The sequence below is a fragment of the Strix aluco genome, chromosome 2, assembly GCF_031877795.1.
Source record: "Strix aluco isolate bStrAlu1 chromosome 2, bStrAlu1.hap1, whole genome shotgun sequence".
Taxonomy (NCBI): domain Eukaryota; kingdom Metazoa; phylum Chordata; class Aves; order Strigiformes; family Strigidae; genus Strix; species Strix aluco.
The window spans coordinates 5462797-5487009 of record NC_133932.1 but is presented as its reverse complement, the minus strand read 5'-3'; the positions used below and the strand labels follow the sequence as shown (position 1 = coordinate 5487009).

The 24213-nt window shown below is 44.5% G+C and overlaps 1 protein-coding gene across 2 annotated transcripts in view; it reads left to right on the top strand.

The window, feature by feature from the left end:
- GSK3B (glycogen synthase kinase 3 beta) overlaps positions 1-22697 on the top strand; it is a 161514-nt gene extending 138817 nt beyond the window's left edge. The window contains exons 9-12 of one of the 2 annotated variants that reach the window (XM_074808871.1): positions 731-769; positions 3143-3329; positions 9445-9543; positions 16705-22697. In XM_074808871.1, coding sequence (XP_074664972.1) covers positions 731-769; positions 3143-3329; positions 9445-9543; positions 16705-16772 — 393 coding nt within the window. In that variant the 3' untranslated portion in view covers positions 16773-22697. The remainder of the gene's footprint in view (positions 1-730; positions 770-3142; positions 3330-9444; positions 9544-16704) is intronic. The other variant, XM_074808882.1, reaches the window with a different exon arrangement.
- The last annotated feature ends 1516 nt before the right edge of the window (positions 22698-24213 follow it).

Below are 24213 nucleotides of genomic sequence, written 5' to 3'. Positions count from 1 at the left end.
GAGAAATTCAGTCCATACCCGCACTCCTGAGGTGGTACGTCCAGTTCCTGAAGAATCCTAAAGAGATAACGCCAGCAAACAAAATCCAGTGGCGGGGGAAGTCAATCCAAAATGGAGAATAATCCGCGGCGGCCTGAGGCACTCATAGTTCACGCAAATTAAAAGCATCCAAATTCAAAGTACAGATCTCGGATTTTTACTTTCTCTTCAGCACAAATTATAAATTGCTAGGAGTTTGGTTTTTTGGGAAAAAACCAAAATCACCCAAAAATTTATATTGTGTCTCTGGGACAGATTTACAAGTGGGATGCACCTTTGGGGACAAACTAATTTGGCCCCATTGTCTGTGGACGTTTATATCCAGGACCGAGGACTGAAAATTCTTTATGATGGGAATTTCAATTACCCTTTTAGTTCAAGTTAGAGTTTTGATTTCAATTTTTTTTATTTTTTTAGTAAATGCACTGGCATTGGAACATAAATTTAATATAGAAATGTTTCTATACTATGCCTCACCATTGCACAATCGAATTTTTTTGGCATACACTGTGGTGAAGTTGGACTTGCTGCTATGGAGACTGATGTTTAAAGTTTCTAATTGTATAAACATTTTCTATGTCCCCCACACCATGGATTTCTTATAATATTGGCTATATTTTTCCTTGCTGGACTATTCTCTTTTGGATTGACTCCCCCTGTTTGGATTATTTCACTGCATTATCATCTTTAGGACTCGTCAGGAACAGGACATTTCACCTCAGGAGTACGGGTATGTACTTAAACATTTTTTCAAATTACTAGGCCTAGCCTTGAAAAAAAAAAAAAAAGGAGAGAAATGCTAGAAGTGGAATGTTTGAGTTCAAACCGCATCCTTGAGGCAGCAGCCAGGCAAATGTTGTAACACAAGGTGATAGAGATGAGATGGGCACAGACCTGTAACTGACTTCATGTGTTAGTCAGCACTTGTTGCAGGGGGAGGCCGTGTGAGGCCTTCTAATTTATTCTTTTTTTTTTTTTTTTTCCCCCTCCCTGGTTTGAAGCAGTAAGGGCAGAATTCAAGAACTGCCTATCCCGAGTGACTAACTTCAGATCCAAAGGCAGGCTGAGCAGTTCTCAACAGGGTGTAGGAAACAGATGTTAGGGTTTCACTGACTTGAAAATGAGTTCACATGAGTGCTCCTTTTACAGAGGGCAGATTTGTGACTGTCTGCCTCCTAATTTGGTTGAGATAAGGGCTTGTTGTCTTCGCCTTAAGGAAAAAAATGATTTTTTTCTTTTTAAAATCTGTGTAGTAGCTGATAGGTGAGCTGTCCTGAGGGAAAAACACAGCTAAGAGTGAAGTACTTCAGTTTCAAGCCTGTGGTAAATCAAGCTTGTTAAAACATCAGTGCGAAGGTGCATGAGGGAGACCTCAGTAGTTTTACCTCATGTTAAATACCAAGCGACTTCACTTCTGTGGATTTACCTCAAGACATACTCATTTGTGCTACTTACCATGGAGTAAAAAAAAAAAAAAAAAAAAAAAGCAAGCGCTTTTTTTTTGCCTTTTTTTTTTTTTTTAAATTGGAGACAGTCTTAGATTTTGTTCTGGTCGTGCCGTGACTTGGGAGTGATACTTGCATCCAGTGTGCACTGTGATCAGCAATCCGAGCTCTGCTGGCAGTGGACGCAAAGCAGCTTCTGCTGCCCCTCCACGAGACCATACGGTCACGGCCCGGTGGTCAGCAGAAGTTCTCTGCCAGCAGTGTTAAGCTAAAGCCTTTCTTTTTGTCATTATAGGCCTCGTGGGAAAACTTTTTTGGTTTGTTTTGCAATAACCCAGTAGTAGAAATAAATTCTGCTCTTTCAGTACCTGGCTCTTTGACTCCCCTAGTCAGGGTTCCCTGCCACACAAGTTAGTCCAGCACACACTGCAGCAAACCTGGTGCTCCTGAGCCAGCTGGGCACCAAGGAGATAAAATTTCAGTCCCCGGAGAACTTAGCCTTTGTGTTTGATTCTCATTCGAGAGAGCATACGTGTCTTTGGGTTAAAACTTAAAGAATGCCTGTGCAAGTTCCTCATCTGCAATTAATTAGCATGTCATGCACTGAATTTTTTTGCTCCTTTGGTGCTGTGTGGCTTGGGTTCACCTGCACTGGTGCAAAAGCATTTTGGATTAGCTCAGTTGTTACCAAAAATGCTGGCATCAGAACTTAACACTTGCACCAACCCCACTCCCTTTTCCCCAGCCTGCATACCGCCTGCAACGTAGCAAGAGACAAGTGCTTGAGGAGGCCATCCAGGTCACGTACATGATTAACTCATATTTTGCTTTTGACGTAATGAGAAAGGAGGATGGGAGTGTGATTAGCGGTGGGTAGAACCGTTCTTAGAGGTTTAAAACAAAGCAGCAGTGAAGAACTCCTTTTTGTAATCACTCAAGGTAAAAATCTGTTAGAGTAAAATAGCTGGTTCTCTTGATGCAATTTTCAGCTGTCCTTACAAACACCAAATGTGCAGGAATTATCCCAATAAACTTATGGGAATGACTTGCCAGAATAAGGTCACAGAAGGAGTAACTTGCAAATTAGAGCTAGATGTTTCCTGCACCCCACCCAAGCTTTCCTTGTTGTTCTCCAAAGTTGAACAGCAGCCTCCATAGCAACAATCTGACCTGCCTGCTTGCAAAAGTCCATGTTAGTTAAGACTTCATTCACTAGCCAAAAAAAACCCCAACCCAAAACCATAGCGGGGGCCTTATTCAATTTTTACGTTCACTGAATCCTGCTCATTTGAACCCTCCTCCCCACCTTCACTCCACCCCATATGCATGGCTGGTAGCACCTGTGTGTGTTTATCATGATTTTTGAATGAGTTTCCCCTTCATTCTTAAAGTTGTTTTTCTGAGTGTGCTCTCATGAAGTCTCTTGCTGGCATTGCACCTTCACTCTAGTGCAAGATGTTGCAATTAACCCTTTCTCAACCCCAGGAACTGGACTTTCCCATACTTACTGGAGGACTTTGATTAGCACAAACCACAAGTTTGTTCCAGCTTGTTGGGCAATGAGAGGTTTAATTGCTCTGACTTGCTTCTGGTCAGCAAAGAAAAGAAACATACCCAGACAACCTGTTTCTCCTTGCTTGTTGGTTGGTTTTTTTCAGGTCTTCCGGCCCCGCACTCCACCAGAAGCAATTGCGCTATGTAGCCGTCTGTTGGAGTACACCCCCACTGCCCGCCTGACTCCCCTGGAGGCCTGTGCGCACTCTTTCTTCGATGAACTACGGGACCCAAATGTCAAGTTACCAAATGGGCGAGAGAAACCTGCACTCTTCAATTTCACCACTCAAGGTAGCCTGTGAGCGTTGAAGGATCCCTTCTTTAGGAAGAAGCACTGGGATAAATGTTTGTTGTAATGCAGATGTCACTCCCTCAAAATTAAAAATCTCCAAGCAGGACTGTTGTTATTAAGCAGTTGTATAACTGGCTGTCCATTTCAAAGAGAGAGGCAAGAGACTTGGAGAAATGGCTTATGGGATTTTCAGGTGCCTAGTGCTTTCAATTCAAATTTCGTGCAAGGTACCGAGGGTTGTTACTGATGTATTGCATCACGAAGGCTTACCTTTGCAGTTCAGCGTCTGCAACCTAGCTGATGGTTTTGTGTGAAATATCACAGTCAGTGGACCGTGGAGATTAGATTATCGTTTCGGAGATGATCCTGCTCCTTCATACCTGAAAGGCTATAGCAAGGAGTAATGCATATTAGGTTTGGCAGAGAGGTTTGTAGCGTTGCTGCCCATTTTGGTTCTGGATGTGAGATAAATACAGAGGCTGTAGTGTCCAGATTTTATGTGCTGTACAGTTCGTCTGGCATTACATTGACTCAGTCATTTAGAAACTGTAAAAATGACGGACAAGTAACGTTTTTATTTGAAGCCAGACTGGTATCAAATTTTAAAACCATTCATGTATTTTTTTCCACAGAAGTCAGAAATGTAAAACTGATATCCCCCCTAGAACAGTTTTGCCTGCCAAGACAGAAAATGTGAGAAGTATGGCATACAAATATGCTAGTAATTAATTTTGGAGCGCTTTTTTTTTAAAGTGATTAGCTGCCAATTCTCACCCTTTGAGCAAGAATAGATCTGAGTGCGTTTTCTGTTGAAAGTCTAAAACACCTTTTGGCTCAGTTAGCATTGGTGTAATTTTTCAAACTCTTTAGTGCATGCGGTGCCCATCTGCCAAAATGTGAAACCAGAGCCCTCTCCTTCAACATGTGGAGCCCTTTTATTTAAAAACAAAAAAAAAAACCAAAAAAAAACCCACAAAAAAACACCAAAAAAAAAAAACGGCCAGGGGGAGAGGGCCAGAAAGCTTTGCGTCTGTACAGAGTGGTATTTTAAGCTGCCTGGAAATAAACTTTTAACTTGCTTTGAGTTGTTGCCTTGCAGAAGGTAAATACATTGAATATACTAAAACATTTCCAAAGTATGAACACCTTAAAGTGTTGAAGAAAATAGCTTGTGCTTCCAGGTCACTGTCCTCTGTGGTGATTTCTGCATCTGTTGTTAGGAATTTAGTAGTTATGTTCAGGTCCTTCCTTGTTACAATACTTATGAATTGCCTTTTCTTCCCACTCTTAAGGCCATATTCAGTAGCTAAGATAGTTTTGATCCCAGTATCTTAATACAGCTTCACCCCTGTTCTTTTTGAAAGTATTTCTTATTGTTTCTTAATGATGTTAAGATTGGGCCTATCTGCTACATGAAAACAAGGATTTTAAAAGAAGTTGGAAAGCTCTATAGTGAGTTTTTTTTAAAATCCTTAGGGATAAAGTAAATGTATGTATTGGGAATGTGTCCCTGGTTTCCCCCCAGGCAGTGTAGAAAGTGCTGGGTAAGCTACCCTAATGCTCAAGCAAATTTAGGCTTCCCTTTTGCTGTCTTAAGGAGCTGATGTGCTCTGCCCTTGCACAGTGACTTGTGGCAATGGCAAGAGAGATCGGTTCCAGTGGAGCAGTTTCCTTAAGATTCAAAAAAGCAGGTTTCTGTCATGGACAGGTGTCCGTTTTACCATCCGAAAAGGGAAGGCAGGACAGGGTGGTCATTAACGGCTTTCCTAAGAAGCTCTGTTGTAGGTGACTAGCCAAACTCAAAAAAACAACCAGGGTTGTTTTTTTTTAAATAAATACATTGCTTAGCACAGGGTTTTCAAGAGCTTTGTAATTCATAAATGTGCAGCAGTGAGTCTCATGTAGCAGCAATCCTGATTACGACCTCAAGATCCACAAGAAGCTTTTGCTCCTCCTGTGGCCACTGGGCAGGCCTGGCTGTTTGGCCAGACTGTGCAAGGTCCCATCAAATTGGCTAGTCCAGAGCAGAAATCCCAACTGGGAAATAGATCAGGTCATTGGAAATCAGATGGTGATTCATGTTAAGTCATCTGTGGTAATTTTAAAAGTAATGAAAGACATCCTTTTGTTTTAAGCAGCATTTGTTTTCAACAGACAATATTAAGTTTTATTTGGCTGTATGCGGTTGCCTGAAACCCATGAAGTAAGTAGGAGGTAACTGCAGAAGGCTTGAAGGCAAGACTGTTAGAAATAACAACATAAATCTGACCATTAATGCATTGAATTGATTTTCAGAAAGAACCTAAGCGTCATACCAGATCTGTTGATCTGCACACTGATGTTTCTCCGATAGCCTAGAAAAAAAGCAGTGAGAGTATATGGAAGATAAAGATCATGGTCTTTGGCTGCCAGCAGTAGTTGTGGGGCATGTAGGTGCTTACTTTATTGTAGAGATGAGATCTGTGGGAGAGAGCTTTTCTGGTCATTCTTAATATCTTGTCTGTAAGTTTCTTTTAACATTTAAACAAATGTTATATGCTAATTGGGGTTTGAAAAAAATTATTTTGGCCAAGGAGGTATCTTCACTAGCCACAGAGCTGCAGTTCAACGGCTGTTAGACCTGCAAGACAGAAAGCAATTTTCCTCTTAGAAGCTGATTTTTCAAACAATCTGTGAAATGACTATAATTTCCGAAACTTCCTGTAACATGTTGGTGATTGTGCTGGGTCACAAATGTTACTGTCACTCCATGTTGGCCGTTAAAGACTGTAAAATTCTTCTGTGATTCAGCACTTATGAATGGTTATCATGCTTCACGATGGCAAATTACTTTTTTTTTGCTAAAGTGCAGGGGTGTTGTGGTTGGTTTTGTTTAGGGTTTTTTTTAATGAGCCTGTCTTGTGACCTTCAAAAAAAAGATTTCTTCCATATTTATTTATTTTATAGAGATATATAGAAATAAACCCCTTAATTTCTAACCAAACTGTTTCAGTATGACCAAAAATCCTTAGTGTGACCATTTGAGTGCCATCTAGGTTTTGTATTTTAGAACAGAGTATTTCTGCTCAGGGCATGTGGAGGGTGGAAGAAAGGAAAACAGTGAAACTTGTGCTGCTCCCAACACTCTTCTAGGTTGAGGAGAAACTGCTGGAATAATTTGAGTTACATGGAAAGTTTGTTACTGTGACAAAGCAAACATCATACAAGACTGATTTTTCCAGGGGGTTCTGGGAAGGTTGATACATCAAATGTAACGACACTGAAAAAGAGCACTGCGTTGTTTCCCAACACCAAGCATTTTCTTGTGTTTGGGGAATGAAGATGATCCAGTGTTCTAGTAAAACTGGACATTTTCATTTCTGCACTTTACTGGATGTGTAAACTGGCTGCACATGGCATGATTTGATCAGGAGAAAGCCAGAGGTGTTTTCCCAGCTGATGTGAATGGGAGTCAGGTCTCATGAACTGGGATAGCTGTTCTGTGCACATCATGATATTGAAAACTTTGTCTGGCTTGCCTTGATCACAATACCTTCTTGCAACAGTATTGATTGTAATTAACCCAACCTTGAATTGCAAGTTTGATTCAGATAAGCAGGCAACAGTTCAACAACTTGTCCAAATACTGTGTTGGAAATCACTGAGAACAGAGGTTCTCAATACTTTGTAGACTGCAGATACCCAGGTCAAGCTTTTTCCTTAGTATTGACATGTCTCATCCTTACAGACAGGATAGCTTCAAAAATACGGTAGAATGAAAATTTCAAGCAAGTTCTCAAGCAAAGCTGCTATTAAAGTACAACCAAAAGAGTTCAATTTTCTTTGGTTATTTCTTCTCTGAAATGACCTGGTCCTCTAAGTGAAGGATCAAGACATTCAGAGCGTGCTGAATTTAAAAAACTTCATACCAAGAAAGATAACATGGAGTTTGAGAGGAAGGGAACAAGATCAGTGTTCTAGTCTCTATGCAGGTTCTTTAAGGTAGCTCCAGAGAAATGCTTGTACTTGCTTTGAAAACAACAAAGCCCGGTGTACTTGTTCTGATGGCATTAGATGAATGTGTGGGAGGAATGAGAAGGGGCTGGACAAGGGTGTTGATCTCTCGGATCAGCTGGCTCTTTGTCTTCCTCCATGCAGGCAGTCTATAGCTGCATCCTCGAGGCAATGCTTAGCACCAGAAAGTAGCAAATGTCATTGGGTTTCCTTGACGTTTTAGCTCTGCTTTTGTTTGGGTCACAGCCCCATATTGCTGCCAGTGGTGAGCAGAAAACAATGAAGGAATGATAGAATCTTTCAAAAGAGCAAGGTGAGCAGCAGATTCCCAGTAATAACAGATTTGAGAAACAGCTTTGGAAAAAATACTAAAGGAGCAACATTTTCTAGCATGGAGCAGCTAAAGATAGTACTAAAGTGTAGGTTTATCACTGGTGTTCAGCTTTGACACTTGAGGATTCATGTTTCTTCAGTTTATTTTTCCATTTAAATGGAGGCTTATGAATTCTAAATTATTTCCACATGAATTTGAGAATTAGTATTTGTACAAATGCTGTGAGTATTGAGGTTTTCTAGAAGGACTCCGGATTAGACCTGAATGCAGTATTACAGGATTGCAGGTAATGTAGCAACTTCTGTTAGGTTCTAGACTGAAACTTGTGTTCATAAGTGCTGAAACACAGTCTGAAAATATGTAGTAATAAGGGACTTGTAAGCAGGTGAGCATCTTCTACGTCTTTCCCTCCCAGCAGTAAAGAAACTTAATGTAACTTAATGGAGAAAAAAAAAATCACCAAGTAGACTAGTGATCCCTTTAGGCCCTAAGTTTAAAGCTTGCGTTAAAGAAAAGCAATAGGCTCTTAAAAATGAGCCCAAATAATTTAAGACTGTAAAGAAACTTAACGTAACTTAATGGAGAAAAAAAAAATTGCCAAGTAGACTACTGATCCCTTTAGGCCCTAAGTTTAAAGCTTGCGTTAAAGAAGAGCAATAGGCTCTTAAAAATGAGCCCAAATAATATAAGACTGTGTACAAAACCCCCTTACTGAACCCGTGGTGTGATTTGGATGGGTTTCTGTACAGCCCTTGCTATCTGGAGGTCTTACATAAAAAGCTGTCTATTCTCATTTCTCCTCCAGATGACCTCCTGGAGCTCCAAAAGTCATCAGTCTCCTTCTGTGAGGTGACTGTTCACATCCTTTTCACCGGATGTTGCTTTCTCAAGAGACAGCCAGTCACTCCTGTTTCTGAAACAAACAGGACCTGTCTTGTCTCAGCTCAGTCCCACCTTCTGTGAGGCACTAGCTTCTCTTGAAAGGGTGCCAGAAGATTGTCATTTGTTGGCAATATGTTGCCCTTAATCCTCCCACAGTTGTGGCTGTAAGATGCCTGTTTCTCATTCTGATACACATTGAAGCTATATTAGGTTTGGAGCCTAAAAGACATGACTATTTTTTCCTTGGTTAATGTCTTCAGAAAGAATGGTTGCATCATTTTGTTGCCCATTTAAATTTCCCAGCAGACCAATTCCCTTTGCCTTTCCCTGTGCTTTTAAAGATGTCGCTTCTCCTTGGCCTTGCTCTAGGAGACTGCTGTGCGAGATTGGTCTTGGGTTCCCGAGTTCTTGAGAAAGTGATGCTTGAGTGAGCCAAAGAACTAAATCCCTGAAGCTCTTGGAGGAACTGTTGCAGCTGTTTGCTTGCTGAACCAGTGCCCAAAGCAGCACCACTGTTATCAGCCTTCTCCTTGAGACTGATTCCAAGTGGGTTCGTGAAGGGAATCTTTCCAGTGCTCAGAATGAAACAGCGTTATCAGGCCGTTGGTAAGGAACAGGCTTGGCTGGTTCATTGCTAACTCCCAGGCTGCTGTCTTTCTCTAGGAAATAATTCCCTTGCACCACTAGGTGTAGTTTTGACAGTCTTGCTCTGGAGACCGCCTTGCCGAATATCGCTGTGGTTTCCTCTCGCTGGTCAGCAAAGAAAACGTAACGTGACCTTTGGCTGTAAGGGCATGCATTTCGCCCGAGGTTGCTGTTACGGGGGGAAACCCAAGGAGCTGAGCCTGCATGCAGGGCTCTTTGTGAACAATGAGCTAACTCTGTCTGTTCCACCTCCCCTCCAGAACTGTCAAGTAACCCATCTCTGGCTTCGATCCTCATCCCTGCTCATGCCCGGAACCAAGCAGCTGCTTCAACCCCTACAAATGCTACAGCGGCCTCAGGTGAGAACGTGCAACTGCCTGCCTCTCTCCCCACCCTCGCTCCCCCTGCCCAGCCACCTTCCCTCTGCTGGGGCCTGCAAGCCACCTCGGCCCTCGGGGTGAACAGGGAGGAGGAAGGGTTTGTTCCAGCATCACCAAAACTCAGTCTTGGTAGGTGGTCATTTGGGTGCTAGCCGTGGTCACCAACCCAAATCCTAACCTAGCACACTTTAACTCTGCATTTGACTGTTTCGTTTGTTGGTCCTTCTCGCTCAAACTTCCACTAAGTCAAAATTACTATCTCACCTGGTTTTTAGCAATCCTCGTGGATTGGTTTGCACCTAATTCCAAAGGGGTTGTTGGGTGTTGGAATGGGCTGCCCAGGGCAGGGGGGGAGTCCCCATCCCTGGAGGGGTTGAAGAGTCGGGTTGACCCAGCACTGAGGGATCTGGTGGAGTTGAGAACGGTCAGTGTGAGGTTCATGGTTGGACTGGAGGATCTTCAAGGTCTTTCCCGATCTTGATGATTCAGTGATAATTTCTGAGCTCTCAGCTGGTCTGAAATGAATACTGACTTGGAGCATGAGTTTGTGATGCCTAGGAAGAGAAGAAACAGCTAGCTCAGTACACGTGGCCTCTGCAGAGCGTGGATGGAGAGGGTTTTTTCCCCAAAGGCATTAGCACTTAGAAGTCTTGTTAAGGAGTTCAGTCAGCGTGCTCACTGCCTCATCTAAGTAGTTGCAGTTGCTTCTTACTGAGTTTGCTTGTGTCATCCTTGGGCACGAGGCAGATGCTATTGGGTTTTGGCCAGCACTAAGTGAATTTCTTTTTTTGCCTCTCCCGCTCGCTCTCAAGTTTCTGTCAGAAACCTTTTAAAAGCTCACTGTTGGCCTGTAGCCACTCCATATTGTATTCTGTTTCCAGTGAAAGCTTAAAAGCTGGGTAATATCATTTGGGAGACTCCTGAAGAAAATCCCAGGTGCTGCAGGATGTGGCAGAGGTGATTCGGTACGTGGCACTCTTGCTCTGAGTCAGGCCTGAGTCAGCACACGCCAGCTGGCTGTCTCAGGGCTGGGGCAGCCAAAGGCAGGCTGCAAAATGGGTGTGTTTCCACATGCATCCTGCGTGCACGTCAGTCCCATTTGACAAGGGCTGTGACCCCCTTTTGAGGTGCAGGATGCTTACTCAGTGTAAGATAGCTGATAAGGAGAAGCCTTAATTAAAAAAGGTACTCTTGAAACGTGCAGGAAAGCATTTGCAGGTTGATGTGCCGGACAGTTACCTGATAGCTGATGCGCTTGGTCCAGCCCGTGCTGTATAGAAAGCATTTTCATACTCCAGGACAGACAGATACACCCAGATTTGAAAGATGAGGCTTCTCTGAAAATGTAGTAGCAGTAGATGCGGCCCGTGCTCTGAATTTAGGAGAAAGCAAAATCGCTATTTGCAAATTTAGTATGTTTGTTTCATACGCTTGGCAGTATTTTGCAAATAGTCACGTTCTCCGTTTCCCTTTTATGTGCATCTGTTGCTCAACAACGAGTGAGGAAAAAAAAAAAAGCAGATAAAGTAGTAAAAGTGATTGAAAAACTACAAAATACAAACACGGAAAATTATTTTAAGCCCTCTGAAAAAATACTGTTTCACTTAATGTCCCTTTCATGCCTTTTAAGGAGTTCTCTTTGCCAAGATACCGGTCTTGAGGAATTGATGGGGTTAAAGAAATCTGTTTTCACCCAGCAATTTCCAAGAGTTCATGTGGGGGAAAAATTCATTAGGCCCAGTCCTAAATGTGAAGTATACAAAAAAACAAACAAAACCCAAAAAAAAACCAAAACAAAAAACCAACCCCACCTTACTGATATCAAGATTTTTAAACCTTCTGTTCACAAGCACTGCACTGAGTTGGGATAGGACCTCTTATTCATGGTTCAAAAACAAAATCCTTGCCGCTTGGAAAGAAGTTGTGAAATCAAGTTCAGTGTTGGGCAACTTGCAGCTTTGGGTTTCTGCAGCACAGCTGGTTGGTAGTTTCTTACGTGCATGGGGTTCTCACAGCAGGCGATGAGAATTTCATCAGAGTTGTGATTTTTAGGATGAGGTCCTGTGTGAGGTTATGTTAATCTGTGTGTTTTGCACGCTGATGCTACACTTAGGGAGAGATTTTGGTAGAAGGGGTCCCTTCTTTCCCTACACTCCTGCACATCCCAGAGCAGTAAATTTCTAGTTGTTCAGTAATGGCTAAAGCAGCATGGGAGCAACTCTCCCACCTAACCCTGGGCATCCCAATAGGCAGGACAGTTTTCTGCAAAACATTTGCTTGTGTGACTAAGCGGTACAAATTCAGAAACTACTTTTTTGAGTGGTGATGGTGCAACAAAATGTAGCTCTCAGGGCAATTCAAAGGGCAAAGCAAGTTACGTGTAACTGTAATACACGTTATTAGCGTGTAACTTGGGCCTCCCTCTAGCAAGCCAGAACTGATACTGAGGTTCAAGTGTCCACTGTTATGTCCAGCGTAGTTGCCTACTCTGAAAGCCTACGGCACAGGTACATTGAAATGCAGTGAGATAATCCAGGTGGGTGGTGGTTACCTGCCTGCAGATGGTCACTCCATTTTCATAGCTGACATGTTGGTGTGCAGCCGTGTCCGAATCTAAGCTTTTTGGTAAGGTGTTAGTAAAGCACTGCTGTTTATCATGCACCAAGGCAGGGTCATAGATAAGAGAATAACTAGAAAAGTGAGATCTCTTTGTCCGAAGTCTAGCAAAGTAGTGTTTGCCAGGAGAGTTAGTGGTGTGGTGTTAAGAGGTGGAAAGATTGGCTTTTCAACGTACCACGTTAACAGTGCAGTTTTCATCAAGCCAGCACCCTTGTGCTAACCACTATGACACACATCTGCATTTTTAAAAGTTACCCAAAACGAGCAGTTTTTGTTAACTGATAGATTCACAGTAGTGATTTCAACAGCCCGATACAACAGTACTCCTGGGATCATGATCTTAAATGCAGGGGAATTATTGAAGGTAATTTTTGAGTATTTAAAAAACCATATTTGTTGTAAATTTCCTCTTCTCTTGAGGCGTAAAGCTGGACTCGCTGTACTAATGAAACCTGGTTTTCCAGTGGGAGTATGAATCCTTGCTGCGTCGGTGTTAGCAAATTCACCTAAATGTCTATGAGAAATTATCTGTGACATTAGTGGGCTGTCTAAAGCCAAGTGGAGAAGAAGGAAGATGGGAGTTATTGGCCCCTGCTTGAAATGGTGTGCTAGCTTTCTGTAAATTATACTGGCCACTGATTTAAAATGCCTGTACAGCTTTATTCGCGTGGATGCTGCCTTGATCTAGCTGGAGGAGGAGGAGGAGGAGGATGGTTTCACAGCTGTGCAGCCACAGCATCTGAGAGGGGGGAGTGTGCACACCAAGCCGAATGCCTGCTTTTCTGTTTGTGCGACTGCCTGTTTTTCTTCCCAGATCAGCCATCAGCAGTAGTTAACTCTCTGTTAGTCAGCGTTAAGATGGGAAGAGCGTAATTGCCATCTGCAGGGGAGTTGTGCCAGCGGGGATGCTGGGGTCATCGTCTGAGGCCTCCCGCTGCGTTGATCCCATGTAATCCCAAACGCGATGGTGTGCCTGAACTTTCAGCCACAAAACAGATTAGAGCTGGTCTTACCTGACAGTGTGTGACGGTTGAAAAAGACCACAGCGCTCCATAAAAGAAGATTTAGGGCATTTATGGTATTCCCATTGAAGGAATTTTGGAAAACTTCAATTCCTTAACTAGGAGGAGAGGGGCAAGCATTTGCTTGGGCTTCTGCGAGCTCAGCACAGGGGTGAGTCCGTGACAGTTAGAGCAGTAAAAGTTGCATGTTTCAGGCTCAGTTTTGCTCTGAGCCCTGGATTTCTACATCCGTAGGGAGGCACGATAGGAAAACCAGTTTTTTCTCCTCCTTCCACTTGTCTCCTCAGCTGTCCTGTGAGGACTCCCAGGCTGGTGGTAGTTTTGTTTCTGTATCTTTGCAGCACAGTCTGTCAGCATTACAAATCCAACCAGCTAATGCTGTCATTAGTGCTAATGGGCTTTCTCAGACTGAGTTGGCGTCTCTGTCTTTCTCTGAACCGTAGCCCCATCTTTGCTTTCCGGGAGGTTCTAAGGAGTGTCACTCACCCTCAAGAAAGCTGAAGGAAAAGCTGAATTGGAGGAGGTGCCCTACACTGATGAGAGATACTTTTGTCCTCTGTTTGGAAGAACTTTTGGAAGCGGCTGACACTTAAGGCCTGATGTGGTTTCTTTGCCCGCGCAGGCAGAGGTGTCGGGTGGGTAGTTTAGGACAAAGAGGCTGCCCTGACCTCAGGCCGCAGTCTGCTGTGTAGTCAGTCATCTGTCCCGTTCCAGAAAGCTGCATGTCAGCTCCTAGCTTGGCTCCCCAGCAGGGCTTCCATGGTGGCACAGGCCACTGCTTTGCAAAGCAGATGTTTTAGCAGCATTGCTGGAGGCCTAGATTTTCTTCTCGTATGCCCAAATACTGATTTCTCGTGGTGAGGAGGAGTAAGCAAATGTCCAGAGACCCTCATACTCCACTTGTGCTCTTTCTCTGGCACTTCAGCAAAGAGATCCTGGAACAAGCCCCTCTTTGTTCCCCAAATGTCCTGTCGATGCAGAGTCAAAGAACAAGCTGGAATGTCAAAATACTGCATTTTCTTGCAGGTTTGGAGCTGGTACAGCCTTGAGCAATCTGTCCCAGCCTGGGTGGACTTCTATAAATTGTTGTGAAAAGCCCCATGTAAATGGTCTTGGGCTGTGTCACCGGTTTGTTTCCTTTTTAACATGTGGCATATATATTTCTCAGGAACTGCCCCATTAGAGTGATGATGGAAAAGGAGCATATGTTACGTATGTTACATGAAGTAGCTCCATCCCCTCCTCTTTCTTCTTTATCTCTGCTCAGTAGCAATGTAATGATAACGATTTCAGCCTCTGCTGTCTTCAGGAATAGGAGATCAAAAGGCACATTTCATTTCAACAAATGAAATACAAGCACTTTTCGTACACATACAGAGAAATCCTCTGCCAGCAGCACAGACTCCAGCTGGACTGCTCGCATCAGGCATGGCAGATGTTGCATTAACTGGAGTTTATCCATACCTGAAAATTAATCTAGAACAGGCACAGTGAGAGTTTAAAAACGTGGAAACTATTAGCTGTCCAGCTGGGTCACTTTTGATTTCCGTGGTCATCGTTGGTCTGTGTGCGCATGGGATTTGGGAATTGCTCCCTCAGGGGAATTCTCCACGTAGGAGGGCATCTCTTGTGTGCAGGGCTAGCTTTCCAGAATAGCATCGGTACTGTCATCATGCTGCCTTGGTGCTTTAACTGCATGAGCTTTTTTTTTATCACGGTGGTCATTTCTTCGTGAGGGAGGGGTTGCAATTAGTTCAGGGTGAGAGGAAAGGGAATGGGAAGCTCCCAGAGCAGTCGTCTGGCATCCTCAGCCCACAGGAGGATTTCCCTTTCTTCCCACACACTCCTCACAGCATTTCCTTTTCAAATAGGCATCATCCTCTCTTCCCACTTGTCCCTTGTATTCCTGGATGCTGCTGTTTGTTTGATTTCCTATTTTTGTTGCCGTTGTCTCTGTATGTTACTTCATTTGTCACTCAGTGAGTGCTGCCCATCTCTGGACTCTCAGTCACTTCATTGCCTTTGCTCATGGCTGCACTTCCAGCTATGGTCAGGGCAACGTGGCGGGAGAGGAGAGGGGTTTTCCTAAGAGGTGACTGTCAGAGCATTGCCCGGCTGCATTGCCTTGCGAGCTCTTTGGTGCTGGAGAAGTATTAGTGCACCCCCACAGCCCACCAGTTGTATTTTGTGGTGTCTATTATTTATGCTAGTCATACTGTCCTTCAGTCTGAGGTCAGTAAACCTATTCTTTTTTTTATGAGCCGTTTTCCCTGTGTCTTCTCGAATGCACTGTTTGCCCAGGCTGCCCTCTTCTGTACTGAGATAATAAGTCTTTTTTTTTTTTTTTCCCCTGTTGCAGTATTGATAGCTTTGCAGTTAACCTTATTTAAGTGGGAGAAATGCCAGTCTCTTGCAGAAAATCTCACTTAATATCTTTTTCCCATCCTGTATTTATTGTGTTGAGTATTTTATGTGTTTAACCATTCATCCGCTTGTCTTCTTGTGACTGTGCTAATTAGATACTACCTAGGATGGTTCCAGATGAAGTCGGTGCATTTTTTTTTCCCCTCCCAACTCTTCTAATACTAAGAACAGTTTCTTTAGAGAAAATGCCTGATGCATGTGGCATGAAAACACAGTTACAGTGGATTTCCTTTTGGTATTTCTTTGCAAACCCTGTGTTTTCTTGGAATGCTTCTTTGACACATGCCCGCAGTCCTGTGACTTGTCTCTCTATGGAGCACTGTCCCTACTGGAGAAGAGAAGTTGTTGGGGACCTGATCCTCTAACAGTGTGTGTGCTTGCATAAACCTTGTTACTAGCTTCAGGCCTTGATACTAATCTGCTTCAGCAGTTCAGAGGGTGGCAGAACCACCTTTGGTTGAGCAACACACAATAAAGTAGTAGACTTGAAAGACATTTCTGAGGCAACAAGTGCACGAATTACACATTAACACACAAAGCTGTTTGTGCCAGGGAAGCGGGTTTGTCACGTTCGTCGTCTGCGCTCATTCACACAATTAACAGGCAGCTTTGTTACAAGAAGGCCCAACAATGTGAAACTTCAGCACCAACGTGAAACCTCGTAGTGCCCACGGATACTTGATGCATTAGCTTTGGCGATGCTAGTGTGCCTTGTCTTGCAGTTGGACTTACCGGGATGCAACGTGGGCGACTTAACCACCACATGGGCAATGTTACATCCCGCAAAATCTGCTAGAGCCCAGCTGGCTGTTCCCGTGCCGGCCTGCAACCCCTCAGCCCTTGACGTTGCCTTTGTCCTGCTTAAAGACCATCTTGCCACCCTGTCCCCAAACCAAAGTGTTCCATCTGCACCCCCTGAAGTCAGGAGAGCATCCTGTCCAAACGGCATCTTGGTGGGAGTTGTGGGTTCCCCTGTGTGGAGAATGTCGTAGCTGTGGTTCCAAATGTGTCTGTATTTTGGAGGTAATACTGGTTGTTTTTTCTCTCTTCCCTTCCTCTCGCCTGTCATTTGCAGATGTTAACGCAGGAGAACGAGTTCAGACCAATAGTGTAGCTACAGCATCAGCCTCCAACTCCACCTGAACCGGTACCAAGCAGCCAGCTGCACAGGAAAAATCACCAGTAATTTGAGTCTTGCTCAGCAACACTGGTCACATTTGGAAAGAAAATTAAAAAGAGGAAAAAAAAAAAAAAAGAAAACAAAAACAAAAAAAAAAAAACAACAAACCAACCAACCTGTTCATTTTAGTGTTCAATTTTTTATTATTATTATTGTTGTTCTTATTTAACCTTGTAAAATATCTATAAATACAAACCAGTTTCATTGTATTCTCACTCTGCAGGGTGTCCGGGGCAGGGGACTAGGTGGGGGGAGGAGGGAAAGCGGAGCAATACAACACACCAATGTCTCTCCCCTCGACAATCTCTTCATGTTGGAAGTTTGCTGTTGTGTACTTCAGAACCAGGACTCTTGCCTCATGCCCCCTCCCACGAGAGAAAGAAGGAAAAAAAAAAAAACAAAAAACAAAACAAACCCCCAAACCTCATTCTCTGCTGAAGTTCTTTTTTTTAACCTCTTTTTTTATTTTCTTTTTAAGTGAAGTTTCGGACTTTGATGTAGTGCACAGCTTGAATTTGGTCGGGAGCTTAGCAGGGGTCATTCAACAGCTCAGCGTTTCTTGTCAGCAGATCCATATCCCAGGTTGTCTGAAGAACTGCCCCGGCTCGGTACGGGGAGCGGGCGACGTGGTAGGAAAATAGGTTGCCGTGAGGCGGGAGAGAGGGTTTGCCGCGTGTCTAAAGCTTTGAACCGCTGGTGGAAGCCTTTTCTTTTTAAAATCAGTGCTAGCGGTGAAGAAACCTGCAGCTTCATTACGGGAAAAGTCTTACCCGAGTGGGTGATATATAATATAATACACACACACACGCACGAACAGAAGCGGTTGGCTTTACGGAAGCAGCTCCTTTGCCCCGCCGGAGCTCCTGCCCCCCGTGTCGCGGGCCGGCGCAGGGCGACGCGGCCGGCGGAGGCGGCGGGTCAGCTCCCATCTTCAGCAGAGAAGAGCGGACGAACAAACTCCTCGGAGGGGGTGGGGGCCCAGCCGGGGGTGTTAAGGGACTTTTTGGAAAGTGGCCACTATGAAAACTTGGGTTTATTTGGTTGTATTTTTCTTCTCTCCCCCTCCCACGCCCCTCCCTGCCTCTCGATTTGAACAGGCTTCCCTTTCCCAAGGTGCATAAAGGAAAAGGACACCAGGGTTTATAATGTGAACTGTAACAGTCTACTGGTTTATTTTGTAATTTTTTTTTTTTTTTTTTAACTGCAGTTTTAACTTGCAGGATGCCACATTCTCCGATAGTTCTGATTTTAAAACCACAGCCAGAATCTGTATTTAATTTCATCTTTTTTAACCTCTTGCTTTTTTTGATCTCTATTTATTGATGCGTGTTGCCACGTTGCCATTATGTTTTTACATTGGTAGAATATTAATAAAATACACATCCGAGTGCTCTCGACAGTAATTTGTACCTGCTGACTTGTAGGAAAGCTGGCTATATATGAGTGTGTGTGTATATATATTATATAAATATATACATGTATACATAGATACAATACTGCTTTTTTATTTTGTCTACGATCTTGAAACAGTCTGACTGAAGCGTGAGGTGAATGCTTGTTCTAGTCCATCTGTTCAGGGTCCGGGTTTCCTCCCTGCGACGGCACGTGGTGTGAGCATCCACGTCTCTCTTCCTGAAGTCAAAGCAATACTCCTTGGGAAAGGGTCAGGTGAGCGGCCGGACGCAGCCGCGGCGTAGGAACGAGACTTTTGGAGACCTGATCTTGTCGTAGGCTTGCAGTTTGGTGTCTGCTCCGGCCTTACCCTCCTTCAGCGAAACTGTAGTCGTCTTTGGTGCTTATCGAGCTGTTATTCGACCTGCGGATCTCTAAGGCAAGCGGTTGCTTTTCGGGAACGCGCGGACCTTGGCATGGCCCGGGGGTGGCCGGCGGTAGCGGCTTCGGCAAGCTCGGCCGCCGCAGGGGCGGCAGGGGTTGTGCTCACGAGCTCGGTGCGTTTCTTCTTGTACCTTTTATCCTGTTGATGTGGGATTTTTTTGGAAACTGTCTCTTAGCAGCCCTGGAGCTGATTAAAAGCCCTGTCTTCTTTCTCCCGCCTGACACACAGGGGTTTGAGGGAGGCAGGAGCTGTTTTGAGAGGTGAGTGACCACCTACCGTGAAAGCGATAAACCCTAACGTGTTACCCCTCAGTGATTTGCTGATGGCACACAAAAAAAAAAACCCCAACCAAAAAAAAAAAAAAAAAAGTTTTAAAGCTTTTAGCTGTCGTTAAAATCTGGCTGGCTGCAAAGGAAAGCACACCCACGTTTAGAAACGGAAGGCTTTCCAAATCCGTACATGCAACTTCATAGAAAGGGCTGAAGAGCATCTTGATGCGAGAGCTCGGCTAGTCAGTGTCCCGAAAGGTAAGTGAAGGGGCTTGGCTGACCCAGTGATCCAAATAAATGCAGGGGACTCAAAAAGTAGGGCAGTGGCAGGGTATGGAGCTGCTGTATAGGCGAGACTGCTGAAGCATTGGCCACAGACGCTGTTATTTGGAGGCAGTGAATTATCGAGTCTTTAAAAAAAAAAAAAAAGTAATAAAAGTAATGATGAAAAATTGCTGCTTGTGCCAGGAAATGTGGCTTTTCTTCTTTTTTGTTTTATCTTTTAGTTTAAGACTGGCGGAGGGGAGTTAAGAGCTTTTCTCTCTGGTTTTGTGACTGTGCCGGCGTCTGTGTGTGTCTTGTGTGTGTGTTAGGCTGGGGGGAGGGTCGGGGGCGCCCCTCTGGTTTTATTTCTTTTTTCAAGGATCATGGCAGGATCACACACTCTTTTATACAAGTTAGATCCAGGTCTTTGAATAACCTTTTTTGTAAATAATAAGAAAAAAAAAAAAACACAAAAAAAAACCAACAAAAAAAAAACAAAGCTCCTCACCAAATTCAAGCTTGTACATTATTATTTTTGGTTGTTTTTGAATTTTGAGTTTTATTGTTTTGTATGTAAATATGTGGACCCAGGAACTGTTATTAATGAGCAAAAAGTTACCGTTCAGGGCAGTGATTCTGTTTAATAATCAGACAAAATGTAGACGAGCTTTTTAAAGCCATATAGTTTTAACTCTGTACAGTAGGTACCGGCCTGTATTATTGTAACAATAACTCTAGCGATGTATAGTGTATCTATATAGTTTGGAGTGCCTTCGCTTCCATGATTTTTTGAATTTTATTTCCCTTTTATTTTTTTCCCCCTTCTTTATTAACGATGTCTCCCCCCGCCCCCCTGCCAAACCCGCATCTTTGCTCCCTCACCCCCCCCCCTCTCCCCGCTTTCTAACTCTTTGAGTGCTGTAAGGTTTCGGTGATACCCTGATCAGTAGCGGAACAAAAGGAAACCGTCTCCACCATCACCCATTTCATTGGAGCCGTGGCTTTGTTCTGGATGTCTCCAAGTTGCCCACCCTGCCCTCTCCTCCTCCCGCTAGCAGCAACCGGTTTCGTTCGGACACTTGCCCTAGCAGCTCACTTAGACTTTGCTCGTCTCTTCCCCCCCACAAATCCTGCGCCCAGAAGTCGGCTGGGCGGCAGCAGCTTCCAGGAGGCTCGGCCTTTCCCCCCTCCCTGCGGCTGTGCCGGGGGCAGTGGCCGGCCCGGCGAGCAGAAAGGACCCCCGGGAGGGAAAAACCCCCCCCCCCACCCCGCAGGGATGCTGCGCTCGGAGCCGTTGGGCCGTGGTAGGAGCGGGGGCATCGCTGTAGGAGACCGCGGTGGCTTTTTCTGCCGGGGGGATTTTCTGTTCCCTTTCTTCTCCCTAATTTTTTCCCCCCAAACCCCTCCCCAAAATCACTTTTGTTTTCTTGAGATAAGTTTAACATGACTCTTGATTTCTTGTGCCCAGCACGAAGGCCTTGTTTCTAAAACTAGTTTGCTTGTGTTTTACTACCTTGTTAGTACTCCACATAAGATTGTCTTGAATGGGAAAACACTTAACTCTTTACCAAACCAAAGGTTGCTGTTTTATTTCGAAGCATCTCGTGTTCATTCCAGTGAAGCAGAGGCTGCACTTTCTTTCTGGTGACACGAAGGTCAGTGATGCCAAGCTGTTGGCAACAGTCTGCTCAGAGCTGTCCCTCTCTTCTTTTACTCTTTCGGGCTCATTTATTAACCCAGTCTGGTCTTGATCTGTCCTTTATGTCAGCCCTGCCTTGGCGCGGGTCTCTGAGCCGGACTCGATCGCGGTCTGTCTCCCCTGATGGACACCCGATCAAGCCGCTGGTGTTCTTTAATGTTAAACTTATCTACCTTGCTAGGGAAATTAAAAAAAATGACCTGCAAAAGAAAATTGGCTGGTAGAAGATCCCCGAACACTTTGTCCCCTTGTTTCGAAGCCAAGCTTTACCTAAAATAACAGCAGGTGCCTGCGACTTGCAACTTAAAATTTCCCCCCCGGTTTTCAGTACTTGGAAAAGTAGAAATCAAGCAGCCTGTCAGACTCGTACTCCTGTACTAGGAACCTCAGCCACCGCGGAGAAAAAGGAAAAGCCGATGAGGAAAAGCACAGTAGGGTATTCGGTCCGGGCTCTGCCTTTCGGAGACTGCCAGCGGGTACCCCTGGGGTGGCAGCTGATTTCCACGGGGCTCTCAGCCGGTTCTGGTCGTAGTTGGCTTCGTTTTGCAACACTGCAATAACGGCAAAACGACAGGAAAGGAAAACAGTACCTAAGGGGTTAGCTCGAGAAAAGTAGCTTCCTTGTGTTGGTCTTTCTCAATTTATTTTTAATATATATATATATAAAATATATTTATATATATATAATTTGCTTGCCTGTAAAATTTGCGTTCATTAATGTGTTGCTGATGGATCACTTGGGCCTGTACACACCAATTAGCGTGACCACTTCCATCTTAAAAACAGAAATCTAAAAATATATATATATATTAAGGACTGTGGGTTGTATACAAACTTGCATACACTTGTGCAAATCTGTCTTGATTTAAAGGAAAAGCAAAACCTGTATAACATTATTACTACTTGAATGCCTCTGTGACTGATTTTTTTTTTTTTTTTTCATTTTAAATATAAACTTTTTTTGTGGAAAGTATGCTTAATGTTTTATTATTTCCCCCGCCCCATTCCCCTTGTAAATACGTTTTGTTCTGTGTGACTCGGTTCGGAAATAGTTAACTGGTACTGTAATTTGCATTAAATAAAAAGTAGGTTAGCCTGGAAATGAAATTTAAAAAAATACCAAGTGTGTGGTCTTTATTTCAAAAACTTGCCCCTTTCTTTCCTCCTCCTCCTCTCTCCCTTCTCCACCCCCTGTTCCTCGCCCTCATGCCTTTCCACTCCGCAAGAATAGGTGGACGTGAATCTTTGTAATAATAATTAAAAGAAAAAACCACAAGAAATAAGCATGTTTTCTTAAATGAGCTGTGTTATTCCATGCTATTTTTCAAGAGATGCCAGCTTGTCTATGATACAGTTTGATTTGATGGAGAGAGGAACCCTGGGACATAAATATTTCAAATTAAAACCAACCAATCTTCCTTGACCGTCCACCTATAGATACGAACTTAAGAACCTGTGTAAACTGCTGGCTTTGAATCCTGCACTCATGGTTGTTTGGGGTTGTTTTTTTTTTTTATCATTTGATCCCATTAGTAATGTTATTTGGTGGTGATCTGTAAAGTTTGTCGAGACCACGTCCAGTGGACCGTTCCTCCAGCAAATCAGCACGTAGCTATCTCTGAGTTGGGTTTCCGGTACTGGATAATGTATGTATTAAACATGACATGTCTATTAGCGCAAAAGAAAAAAGAAAAAAAAAAAAATAAAAATCCTTTTTTTGGGCTGGCTGACCTGGCCGAATCCATTCTGTCGCTATCCTAAAGGCTAGATGCGAGGTCATGTGACTGCTGCTTCAATAAAAACAAATTTATATTGCAAAGAGGCTCCTCTGTGGTTTGTTTGTGTGCCACGAGCTGCGGTCGTCCTCATGAAACCTCCTCTGCTGGGCTCCGGGCTGGGCTCTCCGCTCCAGAGCTGCTCCAGGAGAGGTGGGAGCGGGGCGGGAAGGGGGGTCCCAGCTGTGCCTGGGAGCAGGTGTGCTGCTGGGAGGCCTGAATTCAGAAAGGCCACCTGTGCCTAAATTCAGCTGGACGGGAGCAGAGGCTGCTGGTTCTGGAGCACAGGTCTGATGGGGAGCGGCTGAGGGAACTGGGGGGGTTTAGTCTGGAGAAGAGGAGGCTGAGGGGAGACCTCATGGCCCTCTACAACTCCCTGAAAGGAGGGTGCAGAGAGGGGGGATGAGTCTCTTGAACCAAGGAACAAGCGACAGGACAAGAGGGAATGGCCTCAAGCTGCGCCAGGGCAGGGTCAGACTGGCTCTTAGGAAGTATTTCTTTGCAGAAGGGGTTGTTGGGCGTTGGAATGGGCTGCCCAGGGCAGGGGTGGAGTCCCCATCCCTGGAGGGGTTGAAGAGTCGGGTTGACCCAGCGCTGAGGGATTTGGTGGAGTTGAGAACGGTCAGTGTGAGGTTCATGGTTGGACTGGAGGATCTTCAAGGTCTTTTCCAACCTTGGTGATTCTGTCATTCTGTCCCTTCGCTTAACGTCAGTCCCACAACGTCATTGGGGTTCAGGCTGCATCTAACTTGTGCTGAGACCAGGGCTGCTCTGCTCAACCACGCCGGCCCCTGGCATTGAGAGCGACCAGTTACATCTGCAGAGGCATCGCTGCCTGAACTACAGCACCTCGCTAGGTGAGTTTATTCATTTAAAGTTTCAATCCTCCGTAACTCGGGGTGGTGGTTAGTTATCCTTGGGCCCTTTTCTAGATGCACATGCCCTGGCACCTCCTGTCTCTTCTGAACTTCCCTCACCGCAAATGCAAGCTGTGGGCTCTTCTTCTGTGCTGTTTTTGCGCAGGAACCCTCTGCTCCGGTCTCAGGTCCCTTTTCTGAATGTCAGAGCCCCTCGACCAGGACCCAGTCACCTCATAACTTCTGGCTAAGCTGACTGGAAGGGGATCTTCAGCTCCTTCACATGCCTCTAATCTTTCCAGTTGTATCTCCTCTACAACTCTTTAACACCCTCCTTAAGCAGTGGGTACCAAAAGTAGCCAGATGTTTCGTACAAGAGTCTCCCCGGTGTCAAATAAAGGCACTGAAGGGCATCTCGCAGCTGGTGCCTCTGTGTCTCCTTACCTGAGAATTGCATTTGCCCTTCTGTGTGGAGGCTGCAGTTGTCCAGTTCAGCCATCACTCGCTCCCGTTACAATTCCTGCAAGCATTATCAGTGGGACTTTTATAGTTCCATCCCAGTCACCCTTCTAAAAGATATAACAAAACACCTTAGCACCAAGAGCCAGGCCCCGCACAACCTTCTAGGGAACAGTCGTGCTGTCACCATTCCCCACGTAGAAATACCTTTCAAGACCTGTCTGTAAACCAGGTTCAAATCCAC